The sequence below is a fragment of the Nipponia nippon genome, unplaced genomic scaffold, assembly GCF_047370975.1.
Source record: "Nipponia nippon isolate SJK-2023a ecotype South Korea unplaced genomic scaffold, ASM4737097v1 scaffold_3, whole genome shotgun sequence".
NCBI lineage: Eukaryota > Metazoa > Chordata > Aves > Pelecaniformes > Threskiornithidae > Nipponia > Nipponia nippon.
The window spans coordinates 106,366,109-106,386,380 of record NW_028262347.1 but is presented as its reverse complement, the minus strand read 5'-3'; the positions used below and the strand labels follow the sequence as shown (position 1 = coordinate 106,386,380).

General features: G+C 41.4%; 1 protein-coding gene across 5 annotated transcripts in view; it reads right to left on the bottom strand.

The window, feature by feature from the left end:
* The window catches only part of WDFY4 (WDFY family member 4), a 146,891-nt gene that overhangs the window by 55,458 nt on the left and 71,161 nt on the right, over positions 1-20,272 (bottom strand). For all 5 annotated transcript variants that reach the window (XM_087764449.1, XM_087764451.1, XM_087764450.1 and 2 more), the window contains 4 exons: positions 8,093-8,170; positions 6,963-7,166; positions 6,088-6,139; positions 4,499-4,665 (listed from right to left, as the gene is read on the bottom strand). In XM_087764449.1, coding sequence (XP_087620575.1) covers positions 4,499-4,665; positions 6,088-6,139; positions 6,963-7,166; positions 8,093-8,170 — 501 coding nt within the window. The remainder of the gene's footprint in view (positions 1-4,498; positions 4,666-6,087; positions 6,140-6,962; positions 7,167-8,092; positions 8,171-20,272) is intronic.

Genomic DNA, 20,272 nt, shown 5'->3' with positions numbered 1-20,272 from the left:
CTGTGCTTGGTTGAGGTGGTAGTCAGGACCCTGAGGTTTGTCAGGAGCTCTGCAGAGATCCAGGGAGCAGCTACAGCCTTACAATTGAATGACGTTTTTCATCCAGGCAAACACCAAAAAAACCCACCCAGAGGCAGATATGAAGGGGGAATACTGGGAGGTATCCATGGAGCACAAGTAGCATGGTGAAGGAGCACATCCAGAAGAGCAGAGATCTGGCTAAAGCTGCTCTAGGTTTTTTTGGTGACACTTACAGCATGATTCAGATCCTGCCCTTTGCACCTAGTAGCACAGTTGTTCACTGAGCTGGGGTGGGGGTGGAGGAGTATGGGCTGGGGAAGGGGCTCCCAGCAGCTTCTCTACTGCAGCAGAAACCCAGATAGGGAAAGTCAGAGGAGTAATCGTCCACAACATCTTGTCTTTCTTTAGGCACTCCCATCTGAACACAGGAAGAGTTTCAGCACTCCTTCCTGCAGTAAGCTAGCCATTACAATCTCTGCTCCTGCAGCAGGGAGGGAAGAGGAGAAACTGGGGCACAAAAAAGGGAAATGGCTTGTGCCAAGGACCTGGCTTCCTAATTCTCTGCTTTGATCACAATAGCTAGTCCCTATTCCCACTGTACATCAGCACACGTACAGTTCTTCACTGCTGCATCCTCACACTGGGATGAAGTGTAACAGTGCTGCCATGAAAACAAGCTGCCTTGGCGTCTTGCATAGCTGTGAGGTATGTGCAACGCCCCTAAAAACACTGGCTCCACCAAGTGGATGCAGAGCTGCTGCACCGTTCTTATGGTCCTAGATGCTGAACCTTACAGCTGCTCCCCTTTTCAACGGAGCCTATTCTTCAATTAGCTCTTTTCTCCCAACCATGGATCCAGCTCCCTCTAGCTGATTTATGCTAGTCCCTTCTATTATTGTCCTTGGCACCTCCTGTGCTCTCTCCAGCCCCTCCTTCAAGGAAAGGCATTGTGCCCAGATTTCTGCTAGGCCATGCCCTCTTGTTAGCTTCAGATTCATTACCCCAGCTGTTTGGATTTCTTACCATCTCAAATGACTTGCTGGCAAACAGAGGTTTACTTTTCTCCAAAATTCAGAATTTCTACACCAAAATCATTCCCCAAGCTTTACAACACTTTCTTCATCTATTACATGCTAACCGCACATTAACAACCTGGCAGGACTACTTTAGGCTTGTAAAGATCAGGGAGGCAATCTTGCAGTTAGGGGCTCAGGTTGCGGATATAGGAATTCAATCTCCCTGTGTCTGCTGGTAAGCCAGGGTTATTTAAAGGGTTGACTCTGGCTTTTGATAAGCAAGTTGATAGATTAGGTCAGGACAGGTTCCTATTTGCATTTCTCTTGCACAATTCTGCAGCAGCACATGTTGTGTAACATCACCCACATTGCATATAACCTCTCCTTCCATGTCTATGGCGTGCACAGTCTTAGTATACTGAAGATACATGCAAAACAGAATCTTCACCTGTACACACTATAACCACAATGGAGCCTCAGCAAAATGTATAACCAAGGACCCAGAGTATGACAGTTCAGTTACTTCTGAGAGGACAGCCCTGACAGCAACACCTGTAAATCTGCACCTGCAGTCTGATATATTCATCTAGTGAATTACACACATTGACTTCTGCATACAGGAAAAAAACATCTTGTGCTTTGGGCATATACACATAGATACTACTTTACACTACTGGAATTACAGCACCAGTTCCAAACATTCAGCAATGAAGTGACCCAATTCCCAGTTTTGAGTTCAAAGTCACATTTTTCCCAAACACACCAAGAGCAGTCCTTTTGCCCAGCTTTCACAAGTGGTCCCTGCTGGGGCCATCTGTAAGGAAGGAGGTGAAGCAACGGGATCTCAGCTACCAACCCACCATCCTCCTTTAGTCTGCACACAACTGCCCTGATCCTCCATCCCTTGTGCCCAGACTCTCAGTGCGTGGGCGAGACACAAACATCTACAACCCCTCTGAATGCCCACTTACTTCTTCATGTACCTCCATAGAGCCAAAACACAACAATGGCCCTCTGTATCTTGCATTTCACCAGCACTGCATATGAGGTTTTTGGCCTTTAGATCTGGCTCTAGCAGATCACTGAAAGCTGATGGACTAGGGGAAACTGGTGACGAGTATAGAAAGAAACAGGGAAACAACAGCAAGGAGCTTCATATAATTGAAAATGACACTACATCTAGGGTAGGGTGACTGCAGAGGAGAGACTAGGGCTCTCTGGGTAAGGGAAACAGGATGAGATCAAGAATCCTGAGAAATGGACTATGTAGGTGAGGAGAATGGGACAGATAGCTCAAACACAAGAGGAATGCAGGGGCAGCTGAGAGGGGCAAAACAGCTGAAGCTAAACTTCAAATAATCAGGAAAGAAAGAGTGCTCACCACAACACACTCTCCCTTCCAAAGGCAGGGCTGGGACACATGGTGGAGGAGATTTGTGATTCTTTGCAACCTCCTCCCTCTACAGGACAGGACCTTATACAGGATCATAACATGCTCCTACTATCCCCTCCAGCTGCCACTTTGGCAGAGGCCATTATAAAGGCCTGAAAGGCTCTGAAGGTGCTTTCTCCAGCAGATGTCAATGTGATACCTGCAACTTTCAGCAATTCTGCCATTGGCCCGCTATTCTTGGGAGGTCTGACAGAGGCTTCCATTTTCAAGCTTTGGGAATGTCACACAAAATTTAAGAAAGCGTTATTATGATTGCAAAGTTATATCCTCAAAAGTCAGCCTGAATTTAGCCCCTTTGCATTATGTTACCATGTAACTACAGGATTAAATACTGCTTTTTTCATAGAGCTTGCTCAGGATGGACATATCATAGTGATAAATTAACACTGTGTAAGGAAGATGATTCGAGTCTATAGCATTCCTGCTAGCTGCAGAACATAGAAGGTGGAGTTATATGTATTACAAGGATCCTGACTGGAAGAGACAGACTTATGGTCAATACAACTAAATACTACTTTGAAGGTATGGATTTGGATATACATACTTTCCTCCCTATGTACTGGTAAAACAGAAGGGATAGCCTTATGGTAAAATCAGCAAGTGATTATGTCATTAAGGGTTGTAATTGCATAGATCTGGCATTCATTTCTTGATTTCTGGCATTTCCTAAATTCAGAGTGTTTGACTTTGAAATATGGGAAATGCATTCCTCTGTGGGTAGTTTATTGCATAAAAGCAGCAACAAAAAAAGGACACATCTAAAGGCTGAACTTTGCATGGTCTGTGTGCTGTTCAAACACACAGAGCATGACTGCTCCCTCATATGATTCGTCTCCACTCTCTCAGGGACGAACCACTCTCAGTAGCTTCCTTTAGCCTACACTCAAACTATATCCATTTTTGTCCTTTATAGTCCCTTTCTCTCACAGTCCAAGTGGTAAATTTATCTTGTTTAAATACTTAGAATTATTTTCACAGGAATGCCTGGAAGTGTTTTCTATTCTATTTTTCAAGTAAGATAAAAAAAAAAGACTAGATGATATTAGCATAACAATACTCCACCTGCACCCATATTCTCCTGATTTAACTTGCTGAGGAACAGACTCTGAACCAACAAACAATGTCAATAGCATCTGATCTGCTGCTTCTGCAAAAAGCCATCTCAAATATCTGAGTATGTACAAAAGTGCCTGTTTAATGGTAATGCAAAAAAATAGCACTGGGTGACATTATAAAACAATGACCACTTTCCAGAGAAGGGCTATCCCTGTGTTACAGAAATCAATCTAGTATCTGCCAAAGCATCACAATGACTTTTCTGTGCAGTGCAGTAGGTAAGATGGTTCCAGTTGCCTGCTTAAAGTGCAAACAGCTCACGAGGCAGCCATTTACAAGGCAGGACCACAGCGCACTAAGTGAGCGCAGGACAGCTAATGTCACCCCCTACTGCTTTTTTTAATACTTCTGTCAGCTCGGCAACACGGTGACTGCTGCTGGAAGAAAACATGCCTGGCGTTTCTGACGGCTTCCTGCAGAGTTACATGGAGAAGAGACAGACAGCCTGAAGGCTCAAAATGAGATCAGCACACGGAAAACATGCCTCACATTTTCATGCTTGTCTCCTTCTGCTGGGGAGAGGTATGGGGGGGCAGGAAGGAGGAGGGGCAGGGAAATGAATTATGTTGTATAGACAGACAGTGTACCAACAGCTCTAATAGCATAAGGAAACCATCATGTTGGAGAGCACGAATGTGACCCCCAGCCACTGGCAAAGCGTCAAGAAAATTCAGCGATGGTACTGAGACATAAAAACAAAATAATTATTTCTATACCTATGTATCACAGCACTGTGAGGGCTGAGTTTAAATACTCCAAGTCTGACCCTTGGCTTCCACTATGGGATGCTAGCTCTTGGGCCAACAGGGGGAATGATGCCGCTGGAAGAAACAGGTACACTGGAAAAGAATGCCATCTCCCCAGAGAACACCTTCTAGTTCATTTTTCCTACCTTTTCAGTCTCTGCAAACTCCTGCAGTATAATTTGTCTCTCCACACACAGTTCCAAGAAGTCTTCTGAATGGAAACTTTCGTGTAGAGCAGGGAAGAACGTTAGCTGGTTACAATCCGATCCCTTCTTATCCATCTCCCTTTCTGCTCCATTTAATGTCAGCTCTCCTATATCAGTATAAAAGAGATTGCAGTTTTAGTGGCAGCCGGATGACACCAAAAGCATTTGCAATTTAGACTTTCACCCAATCTGTTCTACCTTGGGAAATAGCGTTATTTATCTGCAAAAAACAGGCAAGAGGGAAGTAAAATCTGTGACTGCTAAAGAAGGATGCTTAGTTCAGGGAACTAAAAACAGGTAGCTGTACTCAGTCATAATTCAAACTAAATTCCTCTAATCACTGAAGATTCAAACATATTGAACAAATATATTTATTCTCATTTCTGCACTGTGTTGAGCTAATCATCTGATAATAAAATAATTTTTTAAAAAAAGAATCTTGTTCACATACCCACATGAAATTAGAAAAACCTGAAAACAGTAGTCTTTTGGGGACATGCACTGAGCAGGATCTTAAGAGAAACCAAGGAGAGACAATCTGCTTGTACCTTGCCCAATCTGTGTCTCAAATTTTGCAAATTCATGCAGTGCACACAGTTAAGGGAGGCATGATCAGCCTTCTTATTGAGGTAGACTGTAACCACTTTCATGCAGAAACTACATAAACTACGCAGTACTTCAATTTTGTTTGGAGTCTAGAACAATGCGCTCCACTCTCACTTGATTTCTAGGCCCTATCACACTAAAAAGTGTACAACAATACTGCCTATTTCCAACAGTGTACACTAGAAACTTGACTTGGAACAGCCATACAGGTGGCTGAAATCCACAGCCTTAGACTTGGCTGACATTTCCAAACTACAGTTCTTTCTCAATGTTTTTTTTTCCCCCTCTCTGAAAAACTATTGACTTCTGTACCATATCTCACTCCCCTCCCACCCCATTCTTTTAATGTCTCATGTAGCAGAAAACCTGGCCTTGGAAAATGAAAAATGTTGAAAAATCTGGTTCTATTTTGAACACTGAAAAACAATTTGACATGTTAATTTTCTTGGTGATTTCCTTCTAGTCTCTATTATTTTGTCCACGTTCTTGGAAAGTTACAATTCCTATTACCACTTCTCTGAGCCATCTATCACCTGGTTTTAAATACTGTTTCACAAGTATAATAGGAGTGTCTACTAAAAGCAGGGGGAGAGTCTGTGCTTTTCCTTCTGAGTTTAAGCAGTTGGGAGCTTTCCAGGTGCTCAAGAACACTCAAAGCTGTCGTTTCAAGATAGCTTTTTTGCTTTCAGATCTTTCTGGTGGCAACAAGAGAGCAACAAATTCTGAAGACAGTTTATATACTACCTCTAATAATTGCATCAGTCTTTTCCCAGATGTTCAAGTAACTTTTTAGCCCGGAGCACTGCAAATAAGTTTTTTTCACTAGATGAAATTCTGACCTAGAACTCAATACACTAACTCCAGTTCTTTTTGGCTGTTTGTGTCCACCCTCTTCATGATTTAATTTAGCCCTAAAAGGTTACCTGGATCCACTTCAGCAGTGGGGGTTGTCTCATTTCTGTTTGCTAGGAGAATCTGAAAAGAGACTAGGTATGACTAGAGTGGAATATGCAGACAGGTAAACGTAACTCAGAATCTTGCTGCAGAGAAAACCACAGATTTATACCTATGTTGCAAATAAATGCCTTGGAAATTCAAATACAGTCATTTGAAAGGACCCAAAGGAACAATTAAATGTAGGAACAAATGTCAACAATTAAGCCAGAGAACTTTGTCTTTTCAAAGAAGACCCTGCATGAGGCCAGTTATAGGATAAAAACCATACCACCCAGTCTACATAAAACAGCCGGAATCCAAGCTTCACATAAAAGCTGAAAATGTCCTAGAGATGGGAACCTCCTGATATACTAAAGTGCTTCAATTTCTGGTTGATAGGATTTGGCACTTAGACACTATAGAGACAGACAGTAGTAAATACCCAACATACGCAGTTCAATGCTTAGTTCAAACCACTCTAATTCCCCTTTTGGCCATCCACCAGTTCTAGCAGCCCTAATAAGCATAAGACTAACCGGACAGTGCAGTCTTCTAACTGGACTCTGTTGCATACATTGGGAAATGCTATACCCATGAGATATTACAAGCAGAAAAGTGTCGTCGGGTTATACTCTTATCTGCCTAGGGAGATCTTATACCAGAAAAGAAGGAAAATCATTCTGTTGCTGCTGAACACATTGCAGCCCCTCTTACTCTCTCAAAATCAGACACATTCAGTGGGTTCTCTATGTATGGCACAGCATATTGATGAGTGAGGTAATGAGAACCAGAGGAAAGAGGCGAGTATAAAGTCACCAGCAACTGTTACAGAAACTGTGCACCTCCTGCAACAGCTTTCTACCTCACTCTTCATTCGCATCATTGTCGCTTGACTGTTCGCATGCTGAATCCTCCTCCTCATTCGTGAAGGCCCTTCATAACAATCAAGAATCCATCGTGGCTTTAAGGATCGTGATGCATCTCCCCACAGGCCCCTTCTGTGGAAAAGTTGCTCCTCAAGTATTATCCAGTCCTTGGCTGCTTTGCTGTAACCACACTGCAGCATCTGTGGGACAGAACAACTTTGTGCCACGTTTCGCACACTTCCCTCCTCTCGTCCAGCAGTGGCACCACCCCAGTGATTCAGAGGGATCTACCCAACCTACTGGATGGGACCACTGCAGGGGGAGCGCTTCAGACCCAGCAAACACAGGTCCGACTGACCACTGAAAGTGTGCTGTGGGAGATGCTACTAGTCAAACAAAGATACAGTGACAAATATAAGCATGTCACAAAGTTCAACCGCCTTGAAAATGGCTGTTTTCATTAGACTTCCAACTCAAAATCAGTGAGCCAGGAGAACAGCATCACAGAGCTTTTATTCACTCCATTTTTTTCTGGTGAATGTTTGTATCAAATGGCAACAACCACACTCACTGAAAACACAGTCTGAAAGTTTCAGTCAGAAGTATACTGTGCTCCCTCCAAGCATTGCATAAATTTAATTATTTCTACTTAGGAGGTGTGTGCAGGGAGTTGAGGGGCACTAAAATATCAATTTAAAGGAGAGAAGAGGTGAGAATTTCAAAGAAGGAAAAGCTTGTTGGTCTCTGATGGCCAGTCCTGAAACAGAAACATACCTGTGAGATTTTACTGGCTATGAGCTTGAGACCTCTTGAAAAGTTTTACTGGTGCTAAGAAAAAAAGGTCAAAATCCTCACTTCCATTTCTGGCACTGTGAGAGTGGAATAATTAATTTAAACAAAAGAAAAAAGGCTCCTGAAGATAAAGTGAGGATCAGCAATCTGATTGGTGAGTGATGCTATATTACACTTCAGTGGCCATGTCAGGAACAGAGTATTGACTCATCAACTCTCAGCATTTCTTTGGGCATACTACTCATCTCACTTCTGAAATGCCTTATTTCTCAGGGTAGTCCAAGAGCATCCTTTCAACAACAGGAAGCTGTTGCATGATATTCCTGTTGTTTACCTGTACATGGTTCTTGTACAAAGAGGCGTACAGCTCCTGCCCAGTTCTTCGGTACCGTTCCATACATGACACGAATCCCTAGAAGAAACATCAGACCACATTACACCAAGGTGCTGCAGTTGAGAGGCAGAAGCAGGCATTAGTTGCTCTGCCTTTTTCAAGAATAATTAGGGAATATGGCCTGCGTCTGAGAGTTTGACAGCTCTCCAGACAGTATAGTGATGAGGCAATCATCTGAAAGAAAGTTGCACACTTACACCAGGAAGATAAACATATTCATGATCTTAACAAGGGTCATTAGTGGAACTACTCAGAATGAGAAAGAAAACAGCAAATAAAATTTAAGGCTCCTCCTTTTGGAGCCGAATTAGTTAGTCCTGCAAGTAGCATAAAAGACAGTTATCTGTTGTAGAGGCCCCATCTGAGGCAAGGATCCAGGATTTGTAACTATACACCTGCTCCTTGCTGCATAAACAGAAAGTGCAGACAAAGGAATGGTCCATGTCCCCTTTTTGCAGACAGGAAACCACCTGTTCCCAAAAACATTTTTGGGATTTAGGAGCCTAAGTCCTCTGGCAACAAGTGACTTGGAGTATAAATACACTACTTAATGGGATTGCGATGCAGAGATGTCTGAGCTAGCTCTAGAACTGGAAACTTGTAAAGCTGGCCACCTTTCCTTCCAGAATGCACTAGACTCACAGAACAGTGAACCCGCATTAACAGTCATACGTTTCATCTGCTGTTTTATTGGGATGAACTTCTCAAGCTAAGGGTGTCTGTGCAAGTATAAGACTGATGAACTGCTGTCAAGAGATTATAGGTTGCATTCCCCACTCCACAAGCAGATTGTTATGTGATCTTCAGCAAGACATGCAATTGCCCTAAACCTCTACCTCTCCCACCACAAAACAGAGACTATAATACTAACCTCAGAGTTACACAGGCTAAGAACATGAACAATGGACCGGTGTGGTGGGATCCTGAAACTCAGGGAGCAGGGAAATGAAATGGGTTTCATTCTCTTAGAATCATAGGATCATTTAGATTGGAAAAGACTTTTAAGATCATCAAGTCCAAATGTTAACCTAGCACTGCCAACTTCACCACTAACCCATGTCCCTAAGCACCACATCTACATGTCTTTTAAATACCTCCAGCAATGGGGACTCAACCCCTTCCCTGGGCAGCCTGTTCCAATGCCTGACAACCCTTTTGGTGAAGAAATTTTTCCTAATATCCAACCTAAACCTCCCCTGGTGCAACTTGAGGCCATTTCCTCTTGTCCTATCACTTGTTACTTGGCAGAAGAGACCGACCTCCACCTCGCTACAACCTCCTTTCACATACTTGTAGAGAGCGATAAGGTCTCCCCTCAGCCTCCTTTTCTCCAGGCTAAACAACCCCAGTTCTCCCAGCCGGTCCTCACGGAACTTGTTCTCTAGACCCTTCACCAACTTCGTTGCCCTTCTTTGGACACGCTCCAGCATCTCAATGTCCTTCTTGTAGTGAGGGGCCCAAAACCAAACGCAGTATTTGAGGTGCAGCCTCACCAGCGCCGAGTACAGGGACACTATCACCTTGCTGGTCCTGCTGGCCACACTATTTCTGATACAAGCCAGGATGCTATTGGCCTTCTTGGCCACCTGGGCACACTGCTGGCTCATATTTAGCCAGCTGTCGACCAACACCCCCAGGTCCTTTTCTGCCAGGCAGCTCTCCAGCCACTCTTCACGAAGCCTGTAGTGTTGCATGGGGTTGTTGTGACCCAAGTGCAGGACCCAGCACTTAGCCTTCTTGAACCTCATACAATTGGCCTCGATCCATTGATCCAGCCTGTCCAGATCCCTCTGTAGAGCCCTTCTACCCTCCAGCAGATCAACACTCCCACCCAACTTGGTGTCGTCTGCAAACTTACTGAGGGTGCACTCGATCCCCTCATCCAGATCACTGATAAAGATATTAAGCAGAACTGGCCCCAGTACTGAGCCCTGGGGAACACCACTTGTGACTGGTCACCAACTGGATTTCACTCCATTCACCACAACTCGTTGGGCCTGGCCATGCAGCCAGTTTTTTACCCAGAGAAGCGTACACCAGTCCCAGCCATGAGCAGCCAGTTTCTCCAGGAGAATGCTGTGGGAACCCGTGTCAAAGGCCTTACTAAAGTCCAGGTAGACAACATCCACAGCCTTTCCCTCATCCACTAAGCACGTCACCTTGTCATAGAAGGAGATCAGGTTAGTCAAGCAGGACCTGCCTTTCATAAACCCATGCTGACCAGGCCTGATCGCCTGGCTGTCCCACCGTGCTGCATGATGGCACGATGATCTGCTCCATAACCTTCTCCAGCACCGAGGTCAGACTGACAGGCCTGTAGTTCCCTGGATCCTCCTTCTGGCCCTTTTTGTAAATGGATGTCACATTTGCTAACCTCCCCCTTAACTGGGACCTCCCGTTAGCCAGGACTGCTGATAAAGGATTGAAAGTGGCTTGGTGAGCACTTCTGCCAGCTCCCTCAGAACCCCTGGGTGGACCTCATCTGGCCCCATAGACTTTTGTATGTTTAAGTAGTGTAGCAGGTGGCTAACCATTTCCCCTTGTATTATGGGGACTTCATTCTGCTCCCCATCTCTGTCTTCCAGCTCATGGGGCTGAGTACCCCGCGAACAACTGGTCTGACTATTAAAGACTGAGGCAAAGAAGCATTAAGTACCTCAGCCTTTTCCTCATCCTTTGTCACTATGTTTCCCCCTGCATCCAATAAAGGATGGAGATTCTCCTTAGCTCTCCTTTTGTTGCTAATGTATTTATAGAAACATTTTTATTGTCTTATACTGCAGTAGCCAGATTAAGTTCTAGTTGGACTTTGCCCCTTCTAATTTTCTCCCTGAATAACCTCAAGACATCCTTGCAGTCCTCCTGAGTTGCCTGCCCCTTCTTCCAAAGGTCATAAACTCCCCTTTTTTCTTGAGTTCCAGCCAAATCTCTCTGTTCAGCCAAGCTGGTCTTCTTCCCCACTGGCGCATCTTTCGGCACATGAGGATGACTTGCTCCTGCACCTTGAAGATTTCCTTCTTGAAGAATGTCCAGGCTTCCTGGACTCTTTCTTACCTACTCCACCAAAACCCACAGGTTTTGGGTCATAAGGTTCACATAGCCAAGACCTTTACAGAACACAAATCAGAAAATTTCAAACAGCGCTTCCTACCTGAGCCTCCCTTTTGAAAAGATCAGCAGAAACATTATTAAACTCAGCGGAATCCCTCAGGTGCCAAACTAGCACCATGCAAATAACAACAAAATACAAGCTAGGATATTCACTATCATACTAATTCCTCAAATTCACCTGTTAAACATACATTAATAAAAGACAAGCTTCCAGCTTTGAAAATGCTAGGTTTGTTCACCCCTTTCTCCTAGTCATCTATGAAATTATGAGTCCCAAAGAGACTTGAAGTATTTGTTCTCATGACATTTTTTTGCCTGATCAGAAAGACAAAGTATACTGAAAGGTTTTGCATATAGCTGAAGCACTGAACAACTGCTGAGTAAGCTACTGGCTTGTTTTATCTGCATGAAGGCAACTGAAGAACCAGCACAGGACTCTGCTTTAACAGGCTGTCCAACACTCATGAGACTCTTCTACAGTCTTGTAACTTTTCTATGCAAACACAAGGACAGCTGCTCCATCTATTTCTCTCCTTGCTCAGTATCTCTTCGTGTGCCTGCTGACAAGTAGCTACTGAGGAAAGTTCAGTATCACAGACTTCTTAGTAACAGTCACAGGTAAAAGTTCTCCTGTTTGACAATGTATTTTCCAGAAAAAGATTCTAGCTATCCTGTTACAACTACATGATGGCATGTCTGATGTTCTAGGCATACTTGCTTTAAAATTTTCCAAACTGAAAGCTGTCTGAAAGACCAACTTTTTTTTTTTCCTGAAGTCAATGGTACAACACTTTGGGATCTGACTCAGGATGATGCTCCTAATCACTACTGAAAGAAACAGAATCCCAAAAGTCACAATATCCAAATAAATCATAAATATCTATTCCATGTGCCAGCCATATGTTTAGGAAGGATGCAGGTTTACTTCAATATTATTTTGAAGCCAAAATAAGATTGCTTGCCCTTCCCAGGAACTTACAAAAGGTACACCAAAGCCATGAAATGTGGGGAAAAAAAAAAAAGGCAATTAGAGTGGCTGACCATTAACTGCATTATAGAGAGCAGCAGAAGTATCTGGTCCTTTGATAAATTCCTGAGGATTAGTCGTGGCAGAGAAGGCAGAAGCTGTTCAGGATTATATGGGAGAGGTTAGAGTTCCCTCAGTGCCAGGCAAAGGCTCTCATGCCCACCCAAGGTTCCCTGACAAAGGTGAGACTGCTGTGAGTCACAGCACAAAGCTGAACTGGCTGCAAAAGCCCCAGCCTCTCCCTACCTAAAGCCATGGATCAGATGGCTAACTTTTAAATGCATGGACTCTGTGCCACGCTGGCAGTGATTCCTCACAGCAAACTGTCTAGCTGCTGCTTGCACTGTGCTATAATTAAGTTAACACACAAGGTCTATGTGGTGTGCCGATTACTGCTGGCTGCCAGCCAGGTCTGTACCCCTGCCGCGAAGTCACATTTATTGGTGTTTCCCTGCAGGAAGCTCCTGTTTTACACTGATGAAAGTCATTACATTTTTGTTTGTTTAAAGCATCATTAAACCTGTAATCACAGTTGCGGCCTCACAAAACTATTCCATAATTCATATAAAACTCCCATAAAGGCTGATCTAGAAAGCAACAGCATCTCTGTGCTGTTGAGCCAGGCTCAATACAGGAGAAGAGCTGAGATCCCAGCTCTATGTGGACATAGGGTAAAAGCCATTCAGAATAGACAAGCAATTCCTCCAAGTATTAACAACCATTTCAGATACCCACAGGCTATTCCAGCTGTGTCAGTGTTCTACTGGCAGCTGTTTCAAAGTTGCTCATAGTCTGTATTTCACTCATGGTCACCAATCAGACCCCTAGGTCAAAGCCCACATTGGAAAGATTCTCACTGACTTCACTGACCCAGCTCCTAGCCTTTGAAACTTATGAAGGGTCCTATGAAAGAAAAATTCTGCTAGCCACGTCTGGTGAACTGAAGACTAACCACTTTGGCTTCCAAATGAGCTATAGCTAGCCGTCTTCAGCCAGATGAATATGTCCCTGATGACCATCCCCACAAGAAAACCAGCTGGTTGTAAAATGAAATGAACATTTAACAAAATTGGAGATCACTGTGATTGAAGAAAAAAAAAAACAAAACCAAAAACAAAACAAAAAAAACCTCAAAACAAATCAAACAAGAACAAAACCTGAAAAAGATATCCAATAAACATGGAAAATATAGACCAGGCTATTATTTATTCAGTGTTCAGTCAGAACAATTACACTGTAATGCTTAATGAACAACTAGTGCAAAGAAGTTGCTAACAAATAAATAGTTTCTATTAAAAATTGTAGGTGGTTACCCTTTAAAATGGCAACTCTTTGTGCAGTAGATTAAATACAACAGTGCCACAGTGTAATATCTATCTTGAACAAAATCACTACGCCAGCTTTGATAATCATTAGTATAGTGTAACATAATATAAGGTTTGAGTTTTGTATGCAGAAAAGCAGGTGTAAATGCAAGAAGTATGACCTGCATTCTAGGGAAGAGCAGACTAAAAGGCCATATTGATCCATCCTGGCCTAAAAATCTGAGTATAATACCATGCTTTAAGTCTTTTTTATACAGACTTCTCTACTTCACAGCCTTAGACAATCACATTCTAAGTAGAATCAGGTCATTTTGCTGCCTCAGATTCCCCAGCCAATATTTAGAGCTTGAAAAGGTGATGGAATTTACAAGCTATTTCCCTATTAAAAAAAAGAAACCACAGAATCAAAACCCGTTTCTCCTATTGCTGCATGGAGACCTCATGCAAATAGGAGAGAAAATGATTAGTGTTGGGGAAAGGTAAAACCAGCAAGGAGGAAAATGCTGGCAAACAGAGAAATTAACATGTCAAAAAAACCCAGAGAGTGGATGTTCTATAATTTCTTTCAAATAAAGCAACTGAAAGGCTGCTTGTAATAAGAAACAGTTAAAAAGAAAAAAAAAAAAAAAAAGGTTGAGGTGTAGCTTCTAAGTTAACAATTCTCTACTGAGCTCTGGTATGTTTTAAGTCTGTGTGGTTTTTATATATATATATATATCACTTAACACTCTTGCACCCTATAAATATTCAGGCTTGCCATAATAAACTCATATTGCATGATACAGACGCCACATATGCCATAGTTCTTTCATAAAGAAACATTATGTCATTGGACCTCTGCGCTTTGAGGCTTTCTTTGGGGAATTAAAGGCTATGTGTTTTATTACAGAACACATGTGCACACAAAAGTATGTGCCAAAACTCTTAATAAATAAAAATAAACTTTAAGACAAAATAATTTCGGACTCAGAAAAGCCAAAAGGAAAGCCCAAATATCCAGATCCCTCAGTGTGCCAAGTGAATACTCCCATGCATGACAGCGAGAATATCCACATACTTGTTTTGAAGCATGTGCTTTAGTCATCTGTTGGTGAGGATTAGAACTAGTGATATTAGTCTACTACTTTAGCTCTTCTGAGCAAAATAAATGTTATAAATATATAAGCACACGCACTAAGAGCAGCATTCATATAGCATCACAGCTATAACAAAAATATCTAGTTTTGTACAGCGCTTTTCACCAGTACGTCTCAGAGGTCTTTATGCAGGAGGTCAAAGTCTTTAGCTTACAGATGGGGTAACTAAGACAAGTGAGTTTCTGGAACATCCTGCCACTATGACTTGGTTGCAGGGGAAGGGGGATTGGTGATGGGGCAAACCCAACCTGAATTAATTTGAAAGCCTGATAAGCCCACAGAGAGAATGTATATGGTGACAGCATGCAGTAGCGGCAAGGGGAAACAATTTGACGAACCAATTTGGAAATCCCTTCTGCTCTTATGTTCCCAGTGTCAGATCGTATGATCGTATTCTAGTATAGCTGATATACCAGATATTAGACCTTATATCACAGAAAGAGTGCACATACCTTGAACCCGGGCTTTCACAATTCTACATGGAAGGTTTTTTGACCTAATTACAGCTATTCAAGCAATCACTAGGTTTTTAGAAAGTATTCCATGGGCATAGAAAAACAGAACAATAGGTAAGGAGCTCTTACGGACACAATAAACTGCATGCAAATAGCATATGTGACAGTGGCAAAGAGTTTGTGCATGACAGAAACAGATTTCATGACCCTAATTCAAGAAAACACTGTGTTTTAGGATGTGTTTAGGCATATACTTTGCAACATTCATATACAGGTTGTTTGCTACTGAAGGGGGGCAGATTTGCCTTTAATCCAAGCATTTAAGATATAAACGCACAGATAATATATATGCAGCACTTGGACCTTAAAAGTGGCAATTAAACATGCTTAAAACCTCTATGGGTGATGACTGCAAAAGGGGGAAACAGGAAATTAGCATCATTAGAATGAGAAAAATGACATGATACTAATGTGATACACGCTTCCCACCTTGAATCAAACAGAAAAGCTGCATTTTTCATTAAATGGAACACTAAGAAAACACCATTTTATAAAGAGCAAATTGTTCAGTTTTACTTAAGTATGTATTTCCCAGCAGCTCAACATTAAATGGCATCCACCTGTGGTGCAGCATTGCTCCTCTCAGCAGCCCCATATCCCAGCTCTGTCCTCTGGACTGCACGCCCTAAGCAGTGTGGATATCCTGTCACCGATGATGTGACTTAGGAAGGAGACACTTTCTCAAAAAAGCGATTGATTTTTGCAGTCAGCATCTAAAGCCAATAATCTTTTTAATGGAAAATTCCTGAACCGCTATGACTTACATAGGTACAGAGCTAGATTGTCAGCAGTTAAGTTTTGAGCCTAAACTCTTTTGAGGTGGGAAAACTATCTTCTTGTATTCACTTCAGTTCTCATGCTCCTCCTTCTTCCAGACATCTAACCAGAATTTCCCCTCCCGACATACACAATTAAAGCCCAATACTTCTGGCCCTTTCCTGCTAAATCACAGAGAATAAATCCCTTCTTCATCAGCCTCACAGGCAGAGGATAGTACTACAGCTAGCATAGCAGTTTTACAGAGAAGAATCGGAGTGTTATAGTAAATTACTAGAGCTGGGTGAAGTCTCCAATCGACCAGCCCTGTTGTATTCAGATACAGGGACAAAGTGCATAACATCTCCAAGTTTACTACTGCTATTAAATCTAGCACCAGGGACCAGGTACACTGCTACCCCGTGCAAACAATAAGCCACCCACCTTGTGACCAGTCTACATTTCAAGTAATTGACTATGCACTAGGAAGCAAGTAGGTTCATTGCATAAGAGGAAAAATTTTTTCATTAGTCACCAGGTAACAAGCATTAAGCTAAGGCAGATAATGTTTTCCTTAGCAGATGAAAGAGCAATTTGTCCTAGTCCTTAACATATACTCTCCACACTGAGGGTTGTTTGCAGGCTCTTTTGAATCACAAAATTGTTATTGCCATGTGGATTTTATTGTTACTTTGCCAAAATTCATTTAGCTTTTCAACAGACTGTAGTTCCAGCAGTTAAGTGTTGCATGGAAGCTTCGTGCCTCAACCCGCTAGGAGGCTAATGCACAGTGCCAACTGCTCCTAAGGATCATGGATGGATTCCTGGCATCGCCAGTTGGTTGGGGAATAGCAAACTTAATGAGAAAAACCTCCATATTTCAGTGCATCATAAATGTACCCACACACAAGGGTGGGTTTCAAGAGGATAAACCCAAAGTATGGTGTACATGTGATGAGACTTCCACACTGTATTTATCAGCTAAACTCAGGCGGCACAGAAGCAGCTCTACTTCTATAGCAACTATATATATATGTGCATACACACACACTCCTTCAGCAGATGATACTAATGAAGAGATGAATTCCTGGGAGAACATATAACTTGTCTCCTAATAGCAAAAAAAACACAACGGGAGGCGAGACACGTTTGTTCTTTAATCCTATTTCTGAGAATGACTTCTGTGACTTATGGATAATTCACTCAACCTCTTGAGGTCCCAGTTTCCATCCTGTTACAGCAGAGGTATTAGCTTTTACCTCTAGTGAAAGGTAAAGGTCAGACTTTGGCATTATGGGGAATAGCAATGGGGTCTCTTCTTTCCTTCACTTGTTCTTACTCACCATTTTCCTATTTCTATTTAAAATGGTGATTTTCTGTGAAGTCCTACAGGAGTATGTAACTTAGGGCTTTATTACGTAGTATCTCAATGCATTTATCTGAAAGCTTCACGCGCTGGTGTTTTCTGATTACATTTGAATTATGGCTTTTATTTAAGAAAAATGTGCACTTCTAATGCTTTAGCTGAAGAAAGAATTCTGTAAATATTAGTGTATGGCTAGAGCTCAGAGTACAGAATACAAAGAAACATCTCTTTCCTGACCCCTAAAATTATCCGTTTTCCTAAAATGGCACACATTTAAAGGTGACAAGATTACTTCTGGAATTTTTTAGTGCCTGTAGAACAATCCTGGATTCTACAGGCTACTCTGCAGCAGAAGGCATGAATAGAACACAGATAGGCACAACCAAGCTTTATCTTTAATTTGGCTAGCAAGGATGAGAACAAGAAATGAATGATCACAGACCTCAGCACAGGTTAGCAACCTATACCGTCATTTAGGTGAAACCTTTAAGGTCATCTTGCAGAGATTTCTAGGACCTCCCAATTTCCTGTTCTCTACTTGCACACACCACCATTCAGTTCATACTCTTAGGTATTTTCAGTCCCTGCTGTCTGATAGAAACTCATCCTTAATTTTCTGGGCACCCAGACTCCTATGTACATTTTATACTGCTCCCTGCATGAGACAAGAAACCATATATAAACTGACAACTTCTTGATAAGCAAATTTGGTCATAATTCTCCTTATAAAGATTTCTAATAATAAATAACATAATTGAAAAAATCCATTATTTGTCTTTAAAAATAGAACAACTATAGAACTGAAAAAATAATGAATAATGAAAAATCATTTTCTTGTGGGAAACTGTGGATGAGAATGTTGATTCCCCACAAAGTTTTAAAACAAAAATGTAAGTTTGATTCAGTTTAAATTGCCACTTAAGGCTTTTGACTCAAACAATCCATATAAAACAACTTAATTCAAACAATTTCTGTCTGAAATTATTATAAATAAAATATTGCATAAAAATTCCAGAAGAAAACAGACATATTTGAACAAAGAAATATGAAAAATTGTCTGTCTTTCTATATGTTCAGCAGCGAAAAAACATATTCCATTTGAGTGGCTAGCATTTGTTTCTAGGGTTTCTCTGCAACCAAACAAAACTCTGCTTTCATCCACACTAACACCATTCAACTCATTTGGCATCATCTGTTACGTGAAAATAAAACTCTGCAACTAGCAGCTCTTGAACAATGAGATTTCAATGCCAACAGCTTTAAACATTAAACTCCACTCACTGAAATCCTATATCCAAGCTTAAACCTGAACCAGACACAACCTCTAGGTTGAAAGGCAAAAATATATTTTTAAAAAATACACAAGAAACATAAAAGAAAACATGTTTTCATGCAATGTGTAATTAAATGAAGGGACTTCACTGCCACAGGCCACGACTGAGTTTAAAAACACAGAAAAACTCCCTCCGAATAGTTACCCACAAAAAGTTTTGGAAGAGTTATTATTTCTTGTATTCAGCTGTTAAGATGAAACTGATATTAATCAAGAAAGGAACAACTTTGCTAGGATAGATTTTCTACTGTGCATTGTGCTGTCACACACCATCTCCTGTACAAACCAGTACTGGATTTTTAGGGGACAGACTGTGGGGTGAGTGGCCTGTGGATCTGAGTCGGCCTAATAATTTGTATTCCTCATCATACAACCTTTATATTCCAGCTTCTCTGTTAAACAGTTATCTTCAATTAACATGGAAATTATTCCCATACATTTCAGAAAGTTCAGTGATTTGTATTATATAAAATTAGATAGCTATGCATTTTTTGTTTTCATGCAGTTCTTATCTAACTTATTGACCTGTTGAATTATTTCTTTATGATCTCGTAAACAATCTGAAAATGATAAATGAGCAGTGTGTCAGATATCTGCTTAAAAGGACATAAAAATTTCTTTGTTCAAAGTTAAAGAAACTTTTTCCAGCTTGCTGCATCATACTGTAATTTAGCTTTGAGCCAGTTATTAAACAAGACAATAATATTATAATAGAAATTGTTTAATATACATCATTAATAGTAAAGTGCCTGCTTTCATTGAAGTAAAAAAAATGTGTGCTATGAGCAGTTTTGAAATGAATATTTGATTCCAAACTTCCCTTGTGCATTTAATGACATGCTAATTTACATTTTAATTACTTCCTAAGAAATCAAAGCATTTGTTGACAGAAGAACATAATGTCAACTTCACGGTGCACTGTTGGTGGATAGTTAATGAACTTAATTAGATAATTAGTGATGTTAATTATCCTTCTATTGTGAAGATAAAGATGTTACACAAATGATGCACTTTTCAAAGAAATATCATTATATGTTTGCTTTTTTTTAACTCAGTTAACTTGAAAAGCTGATAAAAGACCAACTGAGTGATTGGTAAGAAAAATATTTGTTTAAATAATAATTGTGACTATGTTTCAAATATTTCTGTCTTCTTCATTTCACCTATCATCAACTGCTAAGTTGAGCTTGTCCCTCCTTCATCCCAAATTAGTAAGCTCTTTTTGTTCAACCTTGTTCTCCTTTTCACTACCTCATATACCTCCCCACTTTAAACAACGACTCTCTGATGCAGTGGCTCTCCTATTGTTTGAAAACCCAGGCTGGTCAGCATCAGCCTTGATTTTACAGTCAGTTTTTGAAAGATGCTATAACAATGTAGGAAAGTATCAGCTAGTGTTTGAAGGCACTGGTCCACTATTTAGCTCTGGGTTCAGCTGCTAGTGTTGCCACTGACATCTTGGGTGATAATGGCCAAGTCTCTGTGAATTCATGTCTGTCAACTTGAGATAAAGCTTCTTTCTTACAGCAGTCAAAGCCCACTGACACACAG